General features: G+C 38.5%; 1 protein-coding gene across 3 annotated transcripts; it reads left to right on the top strand.

Annotated features, from left to right (window-relative positions):
- Positions 1-1,854: 1,854 nt before the first annotated feature.
- LOC118561754 lies at positions 1,855-9,967 on the top strand. Of its 3 annotated transcripts, none has more exons than XM_036133950.1 (2): positions 1,855-1,936; positions 8,774-9,967. In XM_036133950.1, the coding sequence occupies exon 2, from the start codon at positions 8,791-8,793 to the stop codon at positions 9,709-9,711; it is 921 nt and encodes a 306-aa protein (XP_035989843.1). In that variant the 5' UTR covers positions 1,855-1,936; positions 8,774-8,790; the 3' UTR covers positions 9,712-9,967. The 3 variants fall into 3 exon arrangements, with proteins under 3 accessions (XP_035989843.1, XP_035989842.1, XP_035989844.1); XM_036133949.1 differs by lacking the exon at positions 1,855-1,936 and adding an exon at positions 1,949-1,979; XM_036133951.1 differs by lacking the exon at positions 1,855-1,936 and adding an exon at positions 3,789-3,847.
- The last annotated feature ends 14,733 nt before the right edge of the window (positions 9,968-24,700 follow it).

Genomic DNA, 24,700 nt, shown 5'->3' on the forward strand with positions numbered 1-24,700 from the left:
TTAAAATAAAAGTGCTCTTTACACTACTTTTGAATTCATTCTTGGAGTTTGTAAATACAATGCGATTAACCGCGATTAATCAGGGCGATTAATCAGGGCGATTAATCGCGATTAAATATTTTAATCGTTGCCCAGCCCTAATTAAAACCTTTCAGGACCTTCTTGCTGAACCAGCCTTAAAATACTTCAAATTTTTCTAAAACCCCCAAAAACAAAACCCTTAAGTTTGTAAAAGAAAGCTCCACTATGTTTATTTCCAGAATATTGTTGTGATGTTAATCAGAAGCATTCCCATGTATTTTCTGTCTTATTTTAAAAAGCTCAGCTTGACAAAAAGGAAATGTGTGTATACCCCAAGCGCACACAAAGTCGTAATTGGTTGCTATTCAGGAAGTGGTTGTAGCCTGGGGCGGAGACAGGAAGTAGTTCTGTGAAGCAGTTTCAGCTTGACATGCATCAAACCAAAGCACTTCTAATGGAATAAACCTTTCACCTAAAGCGTAGAGCAATCCTAACCCCATTATTCCCTTATTTTTTGATCATTTCTGCTTGTTTTAACAGACAGCTTTTGTAAGCAACCCTGGTTGTGTTTTATGTCCCCTATTTGAATCTTGTTGGAAAGAAAAAGAAAAAGCTAGAAGAGCTAGAAATGTATACATATTGCATACACAAAAATAAATATTGCATATGAATTAAACACGCTTTACTTCTGGTAGAATAAAAACATAGTTTAAGAAGAACATCTCTGAGTCCAGTACCTTTAGCATTGGTGTAGAGTACAAATCCAATCTAGCATGTTGTTTCACATATATATGCCAAAAACATTATAGAATTAGGTCTTAACTTTATTTTTATGGACCTTTACACTCAAGAAATTCATATGTTTATAGTGCTTTTTCCAGGGAACAAGACCAATTTGCTAGATATTTGCACTGCATCCGATCTAAGATGTAATTGTAAAAAGTGGTAGCTTTAGAAATGTACTAAAATTGCAGAAATGAAAAATGCAACATGACAAATAGTGACATAGTGATAACAAATCTGATTTTAAATTAGTTTAAATGTTACAAAATAGTGGATACAGACCAGTCTTATTTGTTGCCTTGAATTGACAAAGAAAAAAGGCACAAAAAAGATTTCCTCACAGCAACACAGATAATTTTTGGGTTTGTTTTTAGAGGTTTAATTTAAACTAAGTTCATTATCAGGCTTAGATGTATATGTGAATCTGTTTATTGCTTCAAAACAATGGCCAATTTCTGTTAAGATTCAACAAGTTTGTAAAGATACACACACAAAAAGAGTCAAAAGGATTGTACTGTATCACAAAGAAAATATAAATTAGCTGTTGATATTTTCACAAAGAATTATTGTAATTCAAATTGCTGGTTATTGGGGAAATATTTCTATATGGAGTAGTAACTTGTATAACATAGTGAGTAATAGCTTATGTCACACGTTTTCATTCAGACTCTGAACTGTGTTTACAGCTAAGTTTTCCTGCTCGATGAAGGAACAGCAAAGGCAGCACTAGACTTCCCGGGATTGTTAACCATGTTGCAGATGATTGGATCTTACACCTACTGTCTGCTAGTCTGCTATCAGTCAGGAGACTGTTGAGAATAACCCCCAAAAACCTCAACCAAAGAGCCACCATTATGGCTGTGATGGTATGGAAAGCCCTTCGCTTCGATTGGTCAACACATGCTTTGTCATTGGCTCCCTTCCTCGGTCCGGCGTGAATCAGAATGAAGAGGACCGAGAAACTGCAGAAAGAGACAAGAGCTAAAAAGGCCACCAAGACACACATCTGCGTTATGATGAGAGTAGCACCGGGAAGCATTTTGTTCTGGAGTAAAGCCGCAAAGCAGAGCAGCCAGACACACCCGGAGCTGATGTTCCGGATCCGGACCCCGCCGGACTGTCTCAGACTCCGGTAGGTGATGGGGTGGACCACAGCCACGTAGCGTTCAACACAGGTGAGGACGTGAAACAGAGACTGGCCAGGTGACGTGAATGAAAACGTGCCCAGTGCCGCCATTAGCAGACTTTTCCTTTTCAGCCACACTCCATAGCAGTAAAGGCAACATGCCAGGATGCTGATCAGCTCCAGGGCGATAATGTTGTAGGTGAAGACGTCTGAGTGACTCGTCTGGGTCGCTGTGGACCCAGAGCGTTGCTTCCTCCACCGCTGCCAGCCCAAGTATAAGACCAGGATGAAGAGCGGAATGAGGAGGATGTTGGCGACAGTGAAGGCTGCGAAGATGAGCAGGTTGGCTCTGGAATCTGCACAAGTGCTGAACCCATCAGAGTTTGAGCCATTAGTAGACGTATCCATATAACTGAGAAGAACAGCAACAAAAAAAGGGATAAAATCACAGTCGGAGAGAATAGATTATTATTTAACTTGCCTGCTTATTCTAACTAACATAAGAAATTATCAAACAAGTCAGGACCCTTTGTTCACAACAGAAACAAAGAGCAGAAACATTTGTTCTTTTACTGCATTTCTAGAAAAAGATGATGCACATAACATAGAAATGTATGAAAACTGATGGTGCTTTTTGCACAATAGTGAAAATTCTGCAGAAAACGTCCTTTTGTTTTTGCCCGAATAACAAAACTCTACTTTGATAAAAGAGGAAGATGTCATCAGTGCACAATCGAACAGTTATTAAGTGGATGCTCCATCTCGATATTTCTGTTTCTTCTGTGCATACACGGCAACTTAACTTTGCTTTAAACATCGTTATTTTTTTTTATTGCTTTCCGTGTTTTAAAAAAAATAAAAGTTTTTTTCTTTCAAAAATAAATCTGTATACATAACTGGCTTTCAAAGATGCAATATCTCATCTCCGCTATGGCTATTATTCAAATTGTTTCTTTTTTTTTCCCAAAATGACAACAAAAATATCTTGCTATTCTGAGAAAATAAAAGCCTTAATCCAGTGATGATATAATCTCTATGATGGGTGGATGACTAATACACTAAATAACAGCTGATACATCTTGTACTTCATGATGATTTCTACTTACTTTTCAGTCATGTATTGTGTGAACCCTGGTTTTAACTTTATATCTTTAGGAGGAACACTGACAAATAATAAACTAGTCAAATAAAATAAAGTTACTAATTGTAGAAATTGGAAAGAAATTCAGGTTCAGATTACAACGTCATGCTGGATGAAGACTATAACTGATAAAACATAGTTTTGTGTTGTGGCTTGATCATGAAAACTTGTCATTGTAAATATACAAACAATGAATTTAATTTAATTTAGTTGAACCAAAATGATTTTTATTCTAAATCATGTAACCACGCTTAACAATATAAATCATGTTTTTGCAAAAGATATACCCTTGATACAAAGAAAATAAATCTCCACTGTAAAAATACATAGACCGCACACACCCACACGTTTTTACACTAAAGGCAAAAGGAAAGTTAGAATTTTTTCATCATCATCAATAAGGTTGAACTAACATCAGCAGATCAAAAAAATGCAATAATAAACCTGTAATTAAACTATACTCACTTTCTCTGCAGTTTTTTTTATGATAACTTGTCTCCTCCAAGTTTAGTAGCTTATCTGATCTCTTATATCTCTTATCTGTTATTTAGTCGATTTAAAATGGTTGTAGTTCTCGTGTGTGTGTATGTGTTTTATTATGCCAAAGTGACAATTGGCAGCTTGACGCTCATTTTGCATATTGCAAAAATAATTGTGTGACCTAACCTCTATTCTACAGGCAAATTCTATTTTTGCATCTGTCTGTTCTATCTGCCGTCGCTGGTCCAACAGGGCCCTCCCCTCTCTCCACTCACACATATCAGGATAAAACGCAGGTGATCTGATTTGAATAGCAGCAGTTTTTTGTTTTTGTTTTGTTTTGTTTACAGGTCATTCTAATTCCACCATACTCCTGCATGGACCAGATTGATGAGCTGGATTCTTTTCAGCATGTTTTCGCTGATGTCAGCAGGGACAAATCCTCTCTGATGCGATGCTGAATAAAACCCTGTAGCAGCGGTTCGGCTGAAAACTGGACCAAAATCAGAACACAGGGATCTGCTGTCTTAACAGAACTGAAACTATATTGTTAAGGAAGGAAATGAATTAGAGCAGGGGGCACCAACTTGGCCCCCAACAACCACATGTGGTGCCCTACTCCCTCCATAGAACAACAGGACAACCAGTAGAAAGTTACTCTCAACTGTCAAAGGAAACGCAAGGAAATTCCTCCCTTTACTATTTGATGTATAACTGGAAACGCCCCATAGACGCTAATCTAAGTTGGGTATGAAGCGACCAAAGTCAAAAAATTACACAGCTTACCACCATCCTGTTCCCTTCATGTACTTAACTTTAAATATGACTGGCTTTTTAATCTGCTTATAATAATAATAATTGAACTTTATTGATCTCACAATGGAGAAATTCACTTCTGCATCTTAACCCATCCCCTTGGGGAGCAGTGGGAGCAGTGGGGAGAGCAGCCACTGTGCGGCGCCAGGGGAGCAATTGGGGGTTAAGTGTCTTGCTCAGGGAGCTAGAATGGCAGCTTGTGGGAGTTGAACTCAGAACCTCTGGGACCGAAGCTCTGTGCTCTAACCACTAGGCCACCACTCCCTCATAACATCAGAGTACACTAAAAGACCAGAAGCTGCAGGTGGGTTTGCAGACAGAACCAGATGCAGATTGAGCGCACAATAACTGAAAGCATCACGGCAGCAGTGTGAGGTGACGAGACGGCCTGGCACTTGGTAAGAGAACCAGATATATGAAGGCTGAGGAACAGGTGAGCAGAGTAGGAAATCATTTGTGGCAGCAGGTGGCGCTGGTCTGGGCTGATTGGATGGTTTCTGTGACAGAGCTAAATCCGGAAAAGTCCAGAACAACCAAACAAAAACCTAAAATACCAATTTTAGGCATGAATGTAATGAAACAACTCACTATTTGGTTTTCGGAATAATTCAGTATGAGTATCTTAATCAGGTCAGTATACAAATGGCATAGTTAAGTTCGGTTTTAAAAGTACAACAGTTGTCATTTTAATATAAGTTTGAGGATTTCGGCATTGTTTTAGATCCTTAAGAACGGCAACAATTAAAATGGCTGTAAACCTTCAACTTCTGGGACCCGGCTTACTCTGAAAGATCATGACAGGAATTAATTACATGCTGCAGAAATCACACTGCATACTTATGCAAGCAATGTGCAAATGGCGGTTTAGAAGCCAGTGCAGAAGGAAATTCATCTGTGCTCACCTTTAGTCTGGTAGGTCCATCTATATTATTCATTTATAATATTTTTTTGCATTTACTTCACTTATGGGAACTTATATTTAGTTTGTTAATCTAGTTTCCCAAAATATATGATTCAAGTCAATAAGAAATGACTCACTAAACAATTGCAACTGTTTAAAAAACAGTTATTGCTTAGTATTCATAGCCAATTGTGTTTTTTTTACTTTAAAGACCTGTGTGGCACTCCAATAAAGACATTTTTAGTCCTTGTCGAACTAAAACAGACTATTAATCTGACATTTAAATTTGAATCTCATCTGTGTTTTTGTTGACCAGACGATCCCTTTTGCTGCAAAACTGCAGTTAATTTTTCTGACTAGTGCAATATTAGATTATTTTCAGTCCCAAATGTTGTATTTTTGGAGCTTCTTTTACTTCTGTGTGTTGTTTATGTGGCCGAGACCTTGATCAGTGTTTTTTTTGTGTGAGTTGTGGGGTATTTTTTGTGAGGTATTATCTTCAAATAAAAGATAATATACATGCTGATAATAATTGCAGAGAAAGAGGATGTTTATAAACAAGCTATGTCTTTTCTGAATATGAGCTATCATAGCAAATCAGATAAAACTACTACTTTACCAGATACGCTCCACGTCTAACTCAGTTTGAAGACTAAAGGCAATGAAATAGGATGGTATTGTCAGTATTTTATGTTTAAAAATATTAGTTTTCAACATCGCTAAGTTTTGACCCAAGTAAAACTGCAGGGTTTTGTTCAAAGTAATGTTGAAGTCATCCATGTTAACAACCATATCAGCTTTTTGGCAACTGATAGCATCCAGTACCAAACGGTGTAGGTGTATTAAAAGCTTTTTGGCGTTTTATAAGCACGGTGAATCCTGGTGGTCTAGTGGAGTGATTTATAATCATGGACAACAGAGCAAAGAATCTATTATGTTATGTGTTTGAGCTCAAACACAACATTATGCAGCAACAGCTTGATACTAGTCTTCAGATTCAATTCAATTCAATTCAATTTTATTTATATAGCGCCAAATCATGAAACATGTCATCTCAAGGCACTTTACAAAGTCAAGTTCAATCATATTATACAGATTGGGTCAGATTATACAGATTGGTCAAAAATGTCCTATATAAGGAAACCAGTTGATTGCATCAAAGTCCCGACAAGCAGCATTCACTCCTGGAGAACCGTAGAGCCACAGGAAGAGTCATCTGCATTGTACATGGCTTTGCTGCAATCCCTCATACTGAGCAAGCATGAAGCGACAGTGGGAAGAAAAACCACCCATTAACGGGAAAAAAAACCTCCGGCAGAACCGGGCTCAGTATGAACGGTCATCTGCCTCGACCGACTGGGGTTACAGAAGACAGAACAGAGACACAACAAGAGAAACAAAAAAGCACAGAAGCACACATTGATCTAGTAATCTGTTCTACATTAGATGGTAGTAGCGGGTGAGCCGTCTTCTCTGGATGATGTCACAGTTAACAGAACGCCAGACCAGGTGTACCTACTATGAAGAGAAAAGAGAGAGAACAGAAAGTTAAAGCAGAAATGACAACACATAATGCATAATTGAAGAACAGTAGAACTCAATATAGTGAGAAAATTAGATCCTGATATACTCCAGTAGCCTAAGCCTATAGCAGTAAAACTATAAAGGTAGCTGAGAGTAACATGAGTCACTAGTTATAATTTTTGTCAAAAAGAAAAGTTTTAAGCCTAGTCTTAAAAGTAGACAGGGTGTCTGCCTCACGGACCAAAACTGGGAGTTGGTTCCACAGGAGAGGAGCCTGATAGCTAAAGGATCTGCCTCCCATTCTACTTTTAGAGACTCTAGGAACCACCAGCAGACCTGCGGTCTGAGAGCGAAGTGCTCTGTTAGGAACATACGGGGTAATCAGAGCTCTGATATATGATGGAGTTTGATTATGAAGGGCTTTATACGTTAGAAGAAGAATTTTAAATTCTATTCTTGATTTAACAGGAAGCCAATGAAGGGAAGCTAAAATTGGAGAAATATGATCCCTCTTGTTGATTTTCATCAGATGTCTGTCAATGACTAGTAGATTTTCAACTTGGTATGATGATACAGATATTCCCTTCTTTTTCCATGTCCTGTCTTGGTATTTCATGCTAACCTTGCCTGCAGGATGAATTATCACGGTATTTGTGCGTTCACAAACACACGAGAATCCATTTTGTACCACTCCAGCTTCAACCGTTTGTGTCAAGGGCAGTTGAGCCAACAGCAGAGCCAACATAAACATGCTATCACATCTGTTTTGTAAGAATCCACCATTTCATCTTTGATAGAAGAACAACAAGAAGCACCTTGACTAGCTTACCTTGTTGTGGTTTTCCCATGACGTCTGCAGCTTAATTTGAGTTTTAATTTGATGCCGTGATTGGCTAAAACCAATCTTTGGTAGTCGGGCACTAGCTATCGTTTCACCCAATCAGCTCGGAGAGTTCTGCTCCTTAACCCAAACGGATTCAATGGGAGCAGACCCAGATTGATAATATGCTGCACAGAGGGAGCTACACATGGTCAATCCATGTTCTGGCCAGGTTAATTTTTATGCTTACCATACAGAGAGGCTGGTTTATTCAATGTGCCAAAGCAGCTTAGCTCTAAAAAAAAAGGCATATCTGAAGATTATATCCTAATGGCATGGTTGACTTTACTAATTTAGGATTGCGTTTTGTCATCATAGTAGACAGGACACATGATAAAAACAGGAGTGTTTTTTCGTATGACCTTCAGCCGTGTGGATTATGAGCATGCAGGTTGAAGAAGCTATATCCGTACGTGTTTCTTACCTTGAGATGCAAAGTTGTTTCAATGGTGAGTAAAGAGCTCTCAAGAGCAGCAAAGGGCAGCTTGCCTTGGTTCCCAAAGGCCACTTCAGCAGCAGAAAAACACCTGAGACTGGGTGGAAAACACAGAGGCGGCAAGCAACCAGGCCAAAGAGGCTCAGAGAGAGACACAGTTGTTCTCCTCGCTACTCTGCAGCCGAGCGCAACCCAAAACTGGAGCCAAAATGCAAGCGGTGAAGCGAACAGAACCAAACATAGTTTCCATAATAGGTTTTATTTATGACGCTGTTTAACGACTGAGCACGGGCCACTTATTGCCAATTGAACAGTTATGACTTTGTTTTCAGAAGAAAGGCTGAACACAGGATGCTCTAATGATCTCTGAAGTCTGTTTCTTCTGATCTTTGAAGAGAGGATCTTATGGAATGTGGATCTAAAATGTCTAAGAAAAAACTTCTCTTATTATTAATTTTTACTTTTGCTCCACAATAAAATGGAAACTTATATCCCTAGTTTATGGAATGAAAATTTAAAAAGAAAAACATACTATCTCTCCTAAAATAAAACACACCAAAGGTAACGGAGAGCAAGTTCCAGCCTGAAATGTTTCGTTATCGAGGATATATTTTCGTTCCTCCCATTCTGTATCCTTTAACCTTATGATCATCCATCTTTTACAGACATCACCTCTGGGAGAATGCTTGTCCAGGACCTACCATCCACTAATGAATCCATGCCACAGCTCCAGCCCTTCAACACATCTACACCTGATCATGGATGCTACGACTCGCCCGTTGCCTTGCACTTGAGATTTGTGTACATCTGCACCTACCTCTGCCTTGTTTTTCCACTCACTGCCATTGTTCTGTGCTCGGGATTTAAGCGGTGGAAACAGCGGCGCTCCACATCAACGGCCATGAGCCATTCTGACTTCTTCACCTACAACATGGCCGTCGTTGAACTGGCCGGTGTAGTAGGAGCGGTTGTCGGTTTTTTCTCCAGCATCATGAATTTGCCAGCGATTAAATCGGTGGGGATATACATCGCTTCTTTTCCCTGGAATGCACACATGATGTTACCAACGCTGATCTGCATTGAGCGATACCTGGCTGTGGTTCGGCCCATCACCTACCTGAAGCTCCGGCAGGCAACCGGGATCCACATCAGAAACGTGGCCACTGCGTTAACTTGGCTGCTGTGCTCTATGTGGACCAGTAGTATTGCACTGTTCATCAAGTACAGGCACTTAAGCCTTTTACTAATCGGCATGATGGTACTTTGTTTAATCACGGTGACTTTCTGCAGCCTCTCAATTCTCTGCGTTCTGATTCGTCGGCCGCCGGGGAAAACAGCTCAAGACAGGGTGCAAATCGATAAAACTAAGAGGAGGGCTTTCAAGATCATCCTGGTGATTATGATGGTGTTGATTTTGAAATTTGGAGGGAATATGATTGGCTACATAGGGAATACCTTACCAACAGCAAGTCAGAGGGTCTGGTGTGTTGCAATGCGTTCAGCGTACTGGTCAAATTTGCCCAGCTCTATCGTGTTACCGCTGCTTTTTCTCAACAGAAGCAGCAAAATACTAAGATGTTTGTGCGGTAATAAGCCTGAATGAGGAAAAAATGGGATCTGCTTTGTTGATAAGACAATTGCTGCAGAGGTTGTGGATAATCCTTTGCATCTGAATCGAACAATTGATAATAATTTATTTCATCGTCTGGCTTGATTAAAAAAATACGTATATATTTTCAGTAGTTATTTGTGTCTTAGGCTTTGATATTTATCATACATTGACTTCTGCTTAGAGGTGAAAAGGACATTACATTCAGTGTAAGTTTAAAGCCATGCTTCTGTACTGTGCCTCTCTGTGACACCGATATTAAACATCGCCTGAATGTACTCAGTCTTTATTAAAGATAATTTTTCCAAAATAATTACTCACAGACTGATGTTTTCAAGCCTTTATTCCTGTTAATTATGAAGATGTTCTACTTACAGCTAATGGAAACACCACTTTCAGGATTAGGTTATTAAATCAGAACAGTTAAACACATTTTTCATCTAGAAATACTGGCTTATTTCTAGATCACTGCCTAATCTAACAGTCATGTTTCTGTACGGTAAGATGAAGCCAGAGTACCAAAGGGAACACGGGCCTGACATGGTTCTCTGGGTCCTACTCCAGGGCCTGTGCAGGTTCGGCATAGAGTTGAGTCTCTGACAATGTCATGTGGGGGAAAGTGGATGCCTCATTTGGTGTTGTTTAGGTGGGTGCTCAGGGCTGCATCCGGGAGTGGCCCGGCGATATCCTTTTTATGGGGGGAAACTGCTCTGGCACATAGGCAACCAGCTTCTCTGTATAATGTGCCTGAAGTGCTACAACATGACAGGTGGAACAAAAAAAGACATTGGAAAAATGATTAAGGATGACTTATGTTTTGTTTAAGTTCCATTTAAATAAATAACTAGAATAAACCAAATGATTATGTACTATAAAATGTTTTTAAAATGTGGGGTCAGCTGGCATGCCTGTATTTTATCTTTGTTATAAATTTACAGGTAAAGGTGAGAGGCTGAGAGATTATCCTATTTGTCATCGCTGTGGTTATATTCAAAGACCTTTAAATAAATATCCTGACTCAATAAAGTTGATTTACATATTCCCACAGAAGGGACTATGCCTACTATTGAAAGCCCACAAGGCTGGACATGATTCATTGGCCTGTAGAGAAAGACAGCTTGTTTTTCTAATCAAGCAGTACCATGATGTCTGCTTGGAATGTCCATTAAATACTATTCACCATAAGCAATTAATATCTGAGGAGGAAAGGATATGCAGAGGAAACTGTCTTTGAGAAATTTTGAGTTTAGTTAAAAATTTATCTATTCTACCAACATAATTCATTAATAGCATCAATTAGGGTGTGATTCTTACAGAAACAGCAACAAAGAATGCTTTATGATAGATAAGCTTGTTTTACTGTAAGGGTTTAATTATGTCATTATTCACTGTTAATGCTTTTTAAAGGGTTACTATAAAACATTTCCATATACAAGTAAAATAATCACCAGAAATCATGAGTAATGGTTCTAAAAGGTTTTAATGAGGAAAAAAGCACACCCAAAAATGTAAACCACAAATCGTCTGCTTTATTTGACCATATTAGCTGTTCCATGACTTATGATTATTTGACATCTTGACTTGCCATATCCCTATTGTTTGATCCCCAGATCACTGCATCACCACGTTGAATGTAACATTTGAAGACTGCTGTGGCTTTCCAGAGGCCTAAATGTACACAAGAACTCTCATAGTGAAATTTTTGTATTTTAATGGAAATAAAAAGGGATGTGGCCAATAGGGTTTTTTAGGGTTTTTTATTATTTTACACGTTACAAACTCCTCCTAGGAATTTTAAGGTAATGGCGAGGGGTTAAGATGTTATCAAAATGGTGAGTTTTTGAGCACATGTAGAAAAAATCTAAACACCTTAGCTTTCACTTAAAAAGCCATAATTACACCAAACTTGGCATGATTGATCTATTTTGGGTGTCCAACGATACTAAGTGGTCGTGTCCACTTTTAAAAGTTTCTCTCTGACCTTCCTGAACTAATAAATCCAATATAGATACAAGTTTGTCTCACTCGGTTTCCAACACTATTCATTAGGGGAGGTGGCCATGGCAAAGTCTAACATCACGCTGTGGCCATTCACTCCGGTTTCCTCATTTTTTATCTGATCTGCACCAAATCGAGCATAGTGGATATTAATCCAACATCTAAAAGATATTTAGGCTCAAAGTTAGAAGCATCTTCATTACGCACAGATTTTCTGAAAAATGGCTTAAGTGATAAATCAGGATCCTTTGACAAACATGCAAATTGATTAAATATATTTTGTTAGCTGACCCATTTAGGTAGCCACCAGCGTTTGTTTACAGGCAATTAGAATTTTCAGAGAAATCTATTAGATGGAACATGGACACGGCATTACTCAGAATGACATTTCAGTGTTTAAAAATATCTAACAAAAGCAAAAATAGATTTATTGTACTGTATTAAACAGAAGTGTTGAAATTTATGACTTAAGCAGAAAAGATTTTTCACGTTTTTGAATGCAATTTGTAATGAAGTTAAGCAAAACTTGTCATATTTACACTCACACGTGTGATTTTGTTTTTTACATTGACAGCAGGATTTAGATTTATGCAAATACATTTATATATTTGTGTCAGCACTGGTTACAAGCAGTCCAACAGGAGCTACACAAGGTACAAGGTGGGTTTCTGTCTGTTGTTCCTTGTTATAGTGTTTTTGCGTTTGGCTGGATCTTTCCAACTCCTGGCATGTTTACTGGTAAATCTACAATTTGTCATGGTTTTACAGACCACCGTTATAGCATAAAGATTTCATTGTTCATAAATTTTTTTCTCAGTTAACTCTGCAGGTACTTGTAAAGTTTAGTTTTGTAGATCTTATTATATTTGGGGAAAATCTTGTATTTTCACAGATAGTGGTGAAATTGTTCTAAACATGTCTATCATGCTTAGTTCTTCATGAATAAAGTTCAGGTTACTGAAGGCTGAAATACTATGAACTCCTGAGTAGGGATGTGTATCTTTCACATTTGAACCGATACCCGGTACCTGGGTATCGATACCGGTGCTTAACAGTACCTATTTTTTGTACTTTTGTGTTTTTATTCAGGAATAAATGTTAGTTTATTAATACAATCTATGGAGTTTTCTATTTAACATATTTATTACTCAATATATAAACTTGTTTAGATTTAGAAATTAACCGTATTATATCATTTATGAATTTAAATACATTACCTGAATCCACAGCACTTACAAAACGAAACAGTTATCAGAGGCACCGAGTAAATGAAGCAAATACAGGATTGAAGTGTGTTAATAAAATTCAGGTAATTGCTTTAGTGCAACAGTTTTAGAGAAGAAAAAAAACCTACATTAAAAATATAATATTTTATCCTGCTTTGAAAATCAGGGAGGGATATATTAGCAATGAGGGAATAGAGGCTCTCCTCTCTGCTTTCTTTGCTCTGACTAAGGCAAGTTTCAGAACGAGGCAGCACCTGTCTGTCTGTGAGACAGTGGTTGGAGAGTCTGGGAAGGAGCTCAGAGCAGCATTCACTGCCCTCCCAAGACAATAACTGCAGAGCGATTGTTACTTTCACACGGAGTCACCAATAATAGAAGAAAGTCGCTAGATTTTTCCCACCACTGGCCTTGGTCTTCGCCTCACAAATATTGTAGCAAACGTAATTTTCAGCACTTTTGGAAAAGTGGAGCCATACTTTCCAGTGCTTTCTTACAGCCATGCTTGCTTTTTTTTACTGGACCAACGGCTAATGATGTCATTACGCTCTTGTGTGCGCAATGTTGTGTTCATGTTCGGCATAAAAAAAGCAGCAACTCTTCTACTCTCTCAGTGCCCCAGTGATGTGTTTAGGTACGGACACATGCTGAATTGGTACTGATGGGATTCAGTTTGGGGCCTATAAAAGTATAACATTTATACCTACTCCATCTTGAATACACTGCTCAAAAGACTTAAAGTAACACCTTTTAATCAGAGGATAATATGTCAGTTAAACTTCTGGGATATCAGGCTGTGCTCCAAGGTTGCAGGGGTAGTTAGCACAACCCATATATGGAGGCCTTAGTCCTTGTAACGGTTCTATTCTGGCCTGAGGTCTTCCCCCATCTCTCAACCCCCTTTAACTGTCAGTGTACCACTAGTGCCGTACAAATCCAGAAAAAAATAATAAAAAAACAACTTCTGGGATATTCATCTGTCATTTCAGTAGTAGAGTGGGTTGTTATTTAATGTTGGATGTTACACTAGAGGAGGCAACAATAATACCACCCCAAAGACAGGAAGGGTTTTGCAGGTGGAGGTCACAGACATTTTTTTAGTAGTTTTGCATCTGACCAGGGTCAGTGTTGTCTATGGCTGCCGCATGAAGGCAGTTAGATGCCTCTGGGCCCTGCCCGGTCCTTTTGCACCTGAGAAGTGGTCACACTTTGAATAAATAAATAACTTCTTTATTAGGAAATGACTCTCGAAACAGAAACAAGCCAGATAAATGGTACAGATCAGTACTGGGCTCTAAACAGGTTCGATACGGGAAAAAGAAACAATGAAGAATGTGCCCCGAATAACGTTAACATCAGCTTCTTATATGTAGCTCAGTAGGGACACACCCTGCAAGAGCGGTACACCCCTCACATGCTGACAGTTCCCATTTTCCAGCCCCAGACCTCCAGCCCCCCAGTTCTTGTTGTTTTCAATACACATCTAAATCTTTTTTCTGTCTCCTGAGTCTGTTTTGCACGTGGGCCGAAAGTCTACGAAAAACCATGACAGTTTGTTAGAAAGTCAGTGAGGATTTGGAGTACTTTTATCTTCAATGAAGGATTTACATTCATAATGTTTTAGATAATTAAACTTTTCCTGGAATGGGGCTGATACATTGACATAAAAATTATAATTTTTTTTTTAGTTAACATGCTTTTTTCTAATAGGAAATAAGATATGCATCTCCCAAAAAGATAATGTAACACTACAAACAATATAATTTTTTTTTAATTTTTTTGTATTTATACAAAACAATTGGGCTGCAAATCTTTGAGATAGCCATCACCCAGTGTTGTAGTACTCGAGCCCGAGCCTCAAACTCGAGTCCGAGTCATTAGCTAAATTTAGAGACTCGTGACTTGACTTGGACTTGAGCACTGATGACTCGAACTTGGACTCGGACTCCTACATTCAGATCATTCTGACTCGGAAATTGAGAAAATGACTTGACTTTTTTTTTATATCATTAGGCTATAATTTTAATATGTCATTAGAATATTATTTGGTGTATGATTTTAATGTCTAAATGGCGTACCGCGCACGTGACATCACCATCTCATGAGCAATGCCCAAGAGGATGTCCAGGCGCCCATTTTACTGGTAGAACTGTGGAACAACATACCAACGTTCAGCTCAAACGATGGCTTGAGTGTCGAGTTCTTAGAAAGACTGGAAAACAGGCCGAGTTGATAGAAAGGTAAGTCGATGTTTTTCTCCTGCTCGGTGTTCATGGTGTCATCGGCCATTTTTTTTCTGTTTGTAGTCACCGTCTAGGAATTGGTATAAATTGTCCGGCCCGCCGAACAATTTAGTCCGGTCCGGTGGCCAAATGCATTATCATTATCCAACGGCTGTATCTCATTGCTGCATCGACCGATCTGCACCAGATTTTTTGTGAGTCATGAGGGAACGCTGCCGAACGCGTTTGTGGGAATCGGCCGGTGGACGGGCGAGGAAAATGCGTGACAGCATCTGCGGTGGCGGGCGGCTGGCGGGGTTTGCGCACCGCCGCGGCTCCGGCCGGCCGGTACCGCGGTGGTGGCCAATAGGCCGGAGTGCGCTTGGCAGCGAGGGCCGATCGACGCCGCTTGCGGCTTTAACATCCTTCATATGCAGCCTATCAGCGTACCTCGAGTTGCTGTTGCAAGTTCCATAACAACAATGTTTAAAAACAATGGTTAGGAGACATCTTAGACTTGGAAAAAGCAGTCGTTTTACCGAGTAAAACCAAGGGTAACTACAGCGAAAGAGTGGAGGAAAACGCATATTTGCCCTACCGGTACGTGATATAACGTCACGTTCTAAAAATAGCTCGCTCGCGGAACGCCATTATTAGTGCAATGGAATGTTACTGATTCATGTCATACATCACACGTCACGGCATGTTCCTACAACGAACTTGGATCAATAGTGACTCGACTCGGACTTGACTCGGATGAGTAGTGGACTCAACTCGGACTCGACTCGGATTTTTTTTTAATGACTTGGATTTGACTCGGACTTGAACACTGGAGACTCGAACCTGGACTCGGACTCGAGGCATAGTGACTTGACTACAACACTGCCATCACCCGACCTTTAATTTCCTCCCCAGATTCTCTGAAGTTGGAAGTTTGGAAACTTAATATGGCTTTCAGACAGAAGAAAGTCGTTGGTACCAGGGGGTGTGATTTTTTTTTTTTTTTTTTTTTGGCTTAACTGTCAATATATTCTGACATCTGACTAAAATTTCTTCTTTTCTTCTTTTTTTTCCTATAAGCGCAAAGACCTGCTACAACAAAATGTCAGAGAACTCCTCATCCTCATATTCCTACATTATGCACGACTGTGGTACCTCTACAGAGGAAGGGTTACTTTCCCAAATCTTCATGACTGCCAGGTGTCTTGCTGTCCTACCTCCTGCTGTCCTCGTCCTCTGCTTGGGTTACCGGCGGCGTTCCTCCAAGATGAGCAACTCGGATCTTTTAACTTACAATTCTGCTGCTTTGCAACTTCTTTTTGCATGTGCAACTGTTTTTTACTTCTGTGGAATATACAGTGGTGTCACAGGCATTTTAACGGTGGGGGCTTATGCAGCAGGCATTGTTGTTCCTGGAGAAATTATCTTTCACATCTTGACTTGCTCAGATCAGTACCTGGCCGCTGTTCATCCTATCATCTACCGGAAGCTAAAACATTCAGGTGGGCTCAGGATTCAAATTATCAGTAATGGCTTTGGTTGGCTGCTCACCTTTGGGTGGGTTGGGGTAATAGCTCGCTCTTACCCTGATTTGCCCTATATTGCATTTTTTTGCCTATTATCTTACGCCTTAATAAGCATTTGTTTCTGCAGTTTCTCTGTCCTTTGTGTTCTGGTTCGTCCAGGACCAGGTAAAGTTGGGAAGAAAAAAGAGAGGGCTGACAAATCAAAAAGGAAAGCGTTCCTGACCATCACGGCTATACTTGGAGCTCTCCTGATATATTTAGTGGCTGTCATTGTTTCCCTTGTGATTAAAAATTTAAATCTGCTCAACCATCTAGACGGATGCCTGATTTTGGTGTCTGGGCAGTGCTTTGGCATTCCCTGCAGTTTGGTTTTGCCTCTGCTGTATCTACGGTGAGCAAGGAAACGTTAGTGCTGCCATTGCAGCAATCAGTGGAGACTACTGTGCTAGCAAAGGAGGTTTGGAACTCATTAGCATTAGACATGAAATGTACACCAGATGTCAGTAACAGTCTAAATAAGCCACAGAGCATTCGGAAATTATTTTCCCATCAATTAGATTACAATTAACAAAGTGAAGGAATAAGTACAAAAGACATACAGAAATGGGGTTACAGAACAGAAAGCAAATAAATATATTATATGCAAACCAATATCAGCTGTTTGAGCCCTAAATGGCTCAAAAACATGAAATACATTTCTTATAACATTGTGGGGATTGAAACTGAAGATAGCATCACAGATCTTACCTGCTTACCTGCTATCCAGCCGTGAACTTTAAGGGACAGTTTCGGATTTAGGACCAGGTCGGTTCGAGGGCATGAATGTTTAGATAAGGTCATCATTATATACGAGTAACTTTACTATTATTGTTTAATTGATAATCAACGAATAGATTGGTTTGGCAATAAATGCCATTGTGGGTTATCTGGTCCAGTTAGTGATCAGTAATCATGATAAAATCACGTAGTATTTTCTGTTTTAGGTTTTACAAGGTGTCTAAAATTAGTAAAGCACAAAAACAAATCATAAATCATAAACCATATAAAAAAACATAAAGGCTTGAAAACTGGTTGTATGTAACCTAATCTGTATAATCTGTTTTATTTAGTGTGTTATTAAATGTTATTAAAATACAAATGAATGAATTATTCAGTGACATTGTAATTCATTCATCTAATCCAATCTAATCTGACCCGATCTGTATAATATGATTGAACTTAACTTTGTAAAGTGCCTTGAGATGACATGTTTCATGAATTGGCGCTATATAAATAAAATTTAATTGAATTCAATTGAATTAATCTAGTTCTGGGTGGAAAAAAATCTAGTTCTGTGAGAAAATTAAATCATTCTTCACAGCATTGTAAACAGAAGTTGTTTGCATTTACACACTCAGCATTTAGACTCCCTCAGCAGCAGTCCGGTCCTGCTGCTCTTTAGGCCAGGAATGACACTGCAGTCATGAATCTCCCCCAAACTCCTGAATAGGCTTTGCTTCCTGACGCTTTATCATATATATATGTGTGTGTGTAATATAACATAGCATACGATAGTATAGATATATATGTACATATATAGAGTAGATATATACACATATATAGATATAGATTGTACATATATATATTATATATATACAGTATTAGCATACACACACACACATATACATATATAGTAATTCTATATATATAATATATATATATAGATATATATATATAGTATCTACATACACACACACATATACATATATATATATATATATATATATATATATATATATATATATATATATATATATATATATATATATATATATATATATATATATATATGCTATCCTCTGTCATGGTGCCAGGTGCACATGAGGCTGCGAGGCTAATGACTAAATGCATTAAACTGGGTACCTTACGGAGCTCTATTACGCACACTGCTCCTCTTCCTACATTTCTCCGCAGTGCTTTGTTATATTTGGTAGTTAGCCGTCTGTCTGTTTTTTTAAGGGCCATGATGTGAATCTTGTTTGAAAGGTGACATTTCTCGTTTGTATCCACCAACTTAAAGCCAGAGAAATGGTACAGTACTCATCGTACTGTCAATTCTGAGTCTGAATAAACTGAACCTTTTTAAACAATGATTGAATTTGAATGTGTGTAATTGACTTTGAATTAAATTGAATTGACTATATATTATATAGTCAATTCAATACGAGCAATGACATATGCCTATGATTGAATTGGATCCATTTTTCATATGATAAAACTATTTTGCTGGATGTATTTTTTATATGCTATTTCTAATTTTCTCGGGGTTATTGATGTGTATTATAGAGATACTGATACTGATAACCCACACTTTTCTCGCCTTCTTTTCCAACTTCCAGATCTCCAAGGATTTTTGAATCTTGGTCACAAAGACTTTACCTTAAAAATTTATCACACCACGTTTTAACCCGAATTGAATCAGAATATGTGCAGCTGAATTTGTTCAGATTGAACTGCCTTGAATTGGGACTGTGAAAACAAACCAAAACGAATTGAAAATACATTAAGCATGGGCATCAAATGGAGTGCATGGCTATCAAACTGGCCAAAAAAAATTTTAGTCGGCAAATATTGATATAAGTCACTGATATATTCTGATCCATTCATCCCTTTGTAGAGAATGAAACCATGATAGTGACTGAATACACTGTGACCCTCTATTTATAGTCTGACTGAACACAGACATGAAAAACCCAGTTACTTATTTATTTACTTCAAAGGAATTAAATCCACATTAAAATAGACAAATTCAGTGCACTTTGACATACCTAAACCAATCTTTGCCAGTTTTTGTCATTAATTTACTGCAACATCTAACATCTTATAGCTCATGTTGACAATGACCGTCGCTTAAGTCTTTGTGCGCAGCGTCGCCGATTTTCTTAGCTGCCCTGATTGCACATTTCATAGACGTTTCAATCCAAGCGCGAGGGAAGGCCGTGTGGTCTCCTGCAAAATAGGAGAAATCAGTAGGATGGATCAAACACATAGGTGTGAATCGTAAAACAATTCTGTCCATTATGGGTGGAGTATTTGGAGAAATAATGTCAGACAGCGTGTCCTCTTCAGTGTTTCGGCTGATGAACTTAAATCCTGATACGCTCGCTGAGACAATATTTGATACACCATTTGCCTGTGAGTCAAAGGAGGGGTGAAACACAATATTTGAGTTTGTTAATTACTAAAAGTTAGTAAAATTACAGTTATTGGAAAAGAACATAGGATGGGAGTAACAGTAAGCAGCAGATTACACCTAGCAATGTCTCTAATTTAATTAAAGGAGGGGGGCGCCTCCTCCGCTTTTCTGTTCTTTATTTGATTCCAGAGTTGTTGTTCCTGCGCATGAACCCGGATGGCATTGTGACATATCAGCAGACATGGAGAAAGGACCAGACGACCGAATAGACGAGGTGGACATGTCAGAACTTTTCGAACATCTACAGACATCTGCTTTAACTGTGGTCACTCTGGACACTGGGCCAGGGACTGTTTTGCATCAGCAAGTCCTGGCATAAAGTCCCAATACGACCTCACCTCCAGAAGGTCAGTACCCCAGCAAGGGGATAACGCTCCAATGAACAATGTTTCCTCACCCTGGAAAAGTGGCCAGCGCTCATGAACAGCGCAGATCCCAAACTATCAAGGGAAGTGACTGCATGAATTTTTGTGCACATTGGAGCCACCTGTTTCATCAGACTCTCAGTTGTGAAAAGGGGACTTTGTCTCTGAGGTGCTCGCAGAGACATTACAGCGATTAGCTCCTGCAACACTGGGGAAGAAATGTGGAGTGTCAAACATGAAAGCCTTGAATATGACGTCTTAACTCCGATCTCATGTCTGCCTGAATCTGTTGCATGTCAGTCCGAGTCCATCTCAGGAACCACAGACTGATAACAAATTTTTTTAAGGTAAAACACAGACAGTTATTTTTAGCCGTATACTACTGAACAAATTTAATGGTATGTGATGTTGGATGACATGTTTCCTCATATTTTTCTTTTTCTCCATGTTTTGAGCACTCAGGCAAATGGATCAGAAGTCGGTAAAACATTTGTTAAGGCAGCCGAATTGAGGGTATCCCAGCGTACAGGTTTGCGGTTTTGAAAAATATTCTAATTTCAATTAAATGTAACTGATATGTTTCTTTTTACACATGAGTTTTACTTCTATTATATCAAGGACCATATTGCTTATAATTAAACAGCAGCAGGTGTCTTTTACCATATCTTCTGTGGGCAAACAATCCACTCGGGTGGTAATACTTTCATGTGCTCCAATTATACTTAGGTTTCTCTGAGTTGTCACTCTGGTTAACAACTGCATGTCATAAATTTCCGCAAGGGGGGCTGTGAACTTCCTGAGGAAACAGGTTTATTTTGTGCGTCCCCCTCTCTGGAATGCAGAGCGGGTGCCCTGGTTTCTACATCCTGTGCTTACACAAGATACCAGGGACACATTTTAGGTTAAACGGATCTGTTAGGTTATTCCATATTAGCTCACAAGTATTGAGATTTTTCTGTACATATAACAGTTGCCTGCTAAAACATACCAGATTTTCACCAGAATTTGCTATGTTACTAGTTGTTTTATTCAGGTTAAACACAATATTTTATCAGTATGTAAGTAACTTGGAACATTCAGCATTCTCACAAAATCAAATTGCTGTGAGCAAATCAGTTTACAGTCATCATTTTAATGGGTACACTGATCTTACACAACTTTTGAAGGACTTCTTGCAGATCTATGGTATGATGAAATTGCATTATGTTTTGATTTGAATTCAGGAAACAGGCCCACAGTTTAAGCAATACAATAAAGTGAATGTTAAACGAAATAGAACAACTATATATACTAAGAAAAACTGGATAAAATAGACAAACAGAGAAAAACAGGGGGTAACTTAATGTATAACTAAACTAATTTTATTAAAACCCTGTTAAAATAGGATTCAAAGCCGCATATATCTGTTGCAGTTAACTGGATCAGGATTTGTAACAACTGGATACAATGATAAGTGAACAAAATAGGGGTTTGGTACAAAACAGTGCACATCAAATGATGCAAAAGGGTGGATGCAGGACTTTTTTTGACATGAGGATGGCATCTATTGAAGGTAAACTAAGAGAGGAATTCGTTGCAAGGGGACTACATTTTATGAAATGACCTGATGGGGGTTTGCTTTTTCTCTCAGATTAAAAATAGGAACTTTTTCGCAGCATGGACATCTGAGTTTGGAGTAAAGGGTACATAATTTAATGGAGTGGTGACATGCTGAGAAGTTTTGTGTGCAATGTCTGGTAATCTTTAATCCAAAGAACATTCTGACATTCTTACAGGATAAATGTACTTTGATTTCAAAACTGCATTAACTAATTTTTGATTTTACAGACAAGGGAATCCTCACCAGAGATTAACGTATTTGAGTGGTTGCTGCATTTTCTTACAGGACAGCGTAAGGACGGGGAACGAGAAATTGTGATAAAGTGTCTCATTAACTATTACAATTATAAAATAGGTTTCCCATAGGATGGAGATGGAACAATGGAAGGTGGTAAGGATTAATGGGGATAATTCTAAACACAATTGGCTAAAATTCTGTGCACAGAAAAAATTGAAAATGGGGTGAAAAAGCTTTGAAGTGTGTTTGTTGTGGGGGTGTTCAGTTAATTTCATTACAGGATATGATTCCATATGACTGAAAGGAGCTTTTCGGAACCAAAGTCAACCTCCGGATGTACAGGTAGCACATGACATTTGATATCTAAAAGATTGTTGTGTAAGTTTCAGATTGTATTGGAGACATAAAATTAGGAGAGTCCAGGAATGGGAGGGGGAGTCCACCGACCCCCGACCTCGAAGGATGCGCGCTAAGGTCATCAACAGACAGATGTAGTGGGCCAAAGGGTCAGGGGCCCTTCACATTCCTGGAGCCATGTGTACCAGTCGACAGAGGGTCCAAGGGAACAACACGGGCCAGCCTTCGGGTCAGACTGGCTGACTGGAAGGGTTTTCAACTGCCACCCACCCGTGCCATCCGGCAACGAGGGCAGCTCGAGGCGCTGATAGCCACTCAATGGATGAGGCAGCTGGATGTTTATTTTGTTTTTGTTTTTTATTTTTAATAAAATGATTCACATACAGCTGTGTGGAGATCGCGGTTGGAACACTGACTCTTTAAACCATCTTCTTTAAGGGTGAGGAGAAGACATCTCTGAGACGCAAGATATTATGACAACAATTGAATGCATTGTGTAAAAAACAAAAAAGGATTTTGTAATCACTGTAATTCCCATATGAGTTACATATTCCTTGGATGTTAAATGCTAGTACTGTTAGAATCTTGGTTTTGCATTGCATGATAATCTGGTTTTTATTCTGTGGTTTGATCTGAGTGTAGTGCTTTCATAGGTTATATTAATTTCTAAAAAGATATCTTGTTAATATAGGTTAGGACTCTTAAAGTCATTTTTAGATCATATAACAGTTTCTGGTAGTTGCACATTTATCTTAGCCTTGCACCTCTCTGATAAAGGTGCTTACTTTTCTTAATTCTCGTAGGTTAGAGATTCAGGTTTAGTAGCTTATTAGCTTATACTTGGGTTACTTTACATTTAAGGGGTAAATTTGAACTTAATTTGATTTCATAAGTCGCCAACAGAGGGCACAGTGGGTTACAATATTACATATTACCATTTACATTTTGTCTAAGGGTTTTAAGACAGCTTAGTTTAGCCTAGTTATTGGTTTGATCTATTGATCAAAACAGAGGGAGTTGTTGAGAATTAAAAAATATATCTTAGTGGGGGTGTCTCCCCTCTCTGTTGCTGGGTAGAATAACAGGGCGTTTTATTGCCCCGAGGGGGTGGTCAGAAGGAGAGGAGGTCAGTCCTCCTCCCACTTGAGCGAGCAGGAGGAGTTTTAAAGATGATAAAAAGAGTCTTTGTTCAGAGCTTACTTCAGACAGACTTCTCGACCGCACGGGGATATCATCTTGATTGGTAAATGTATACTCTGTCTCCATATTTAATTTCTATGAGTTAAATATGCATTTAAACTGTTCTACCTCTTGATTAATGTCTTCTCACTTGCGGCCAAATCCGGAACTGGGGTAAGATGGGTTTTCAATAGACATGTACCAGCAGGCCGGTAAACCCAATCTTTAACAGTACTATACAATGTTTTTAAAATGTGGGGTCAGCTGGCATGCCTGTATTTTTTCTTTGTTATGAATTTACAGGTAAAGCAGAGAGATTATCCTATTTGTCATCTCTGTGGTTGTATTCAAAGGCCTTTAAATAAATATCCTGACTCAATAAAGTTGATTTACATATTCCCACAGAAGGGACTATACCTACTACTGAAAGCCCACAAGGCTGGACATGATTCATTGGCCTGTAAAGAAAGACAGCTTGTTTTTCTAATCAAGCAGTACCATGATGTCTACTTGGAATGTCCGTTAAATACTTTTCACCATAAGCAATTAATATCTGAGGAAGAAAGGATATGCAGAGGAAACTGTTGTTGAGAAATTTTGTTTGAGTTTAGTTAAAAATGTATTTATTCTACCAACATAATTTTAATAGCATCAATTAGGGTTTGATTCTTACAGAAACAGCAACAAAGAATGCTTTACAATAGATAAGCTTGTTTTACTGTAAGGGTTTTATTATGTCATTACTCACTGTAAATGCTTTTTAAAGGGTTACTATAAAACATTTCCATATACAAGTAAAATAATCACCAGCAATCATGAGTAATGGTTGCAAAAGGTTTAAATTGAGGAAAAAAGCACACCCAAAAATGTAAACCACAAATAATCAACATAAAATAAAAAACATTTTTAGCATAAAAAAAAGAACCCAAGAGGAAATTAATCAACAATGTACCAAAAATCCATCCAAAACTATCCATACCATACCATTCATTATACTATAAGTTTTATAAAACAATTATGTTGAAATGTGCAGAGAAAGAC

Source organism: Fundulus heteroclitus, unplaced genomic scaffold, assembly GCF_011125445.2.
Source record: "Fundulus heteroclitus isolate FHET01 unplaced genomic scaffold, MU-UCD_Fhet_4.1 scaffold_71, whole genome shotgun sequence".
In the NCBI taxonomy this organism is placed as follows: domain Eukaryota; kingdom Metazoa; phylum Chordata; class Actinopteri; order Cyprinodontiformes; family Fundulidae; genus Fundulus; species Fundulus heteroclitus.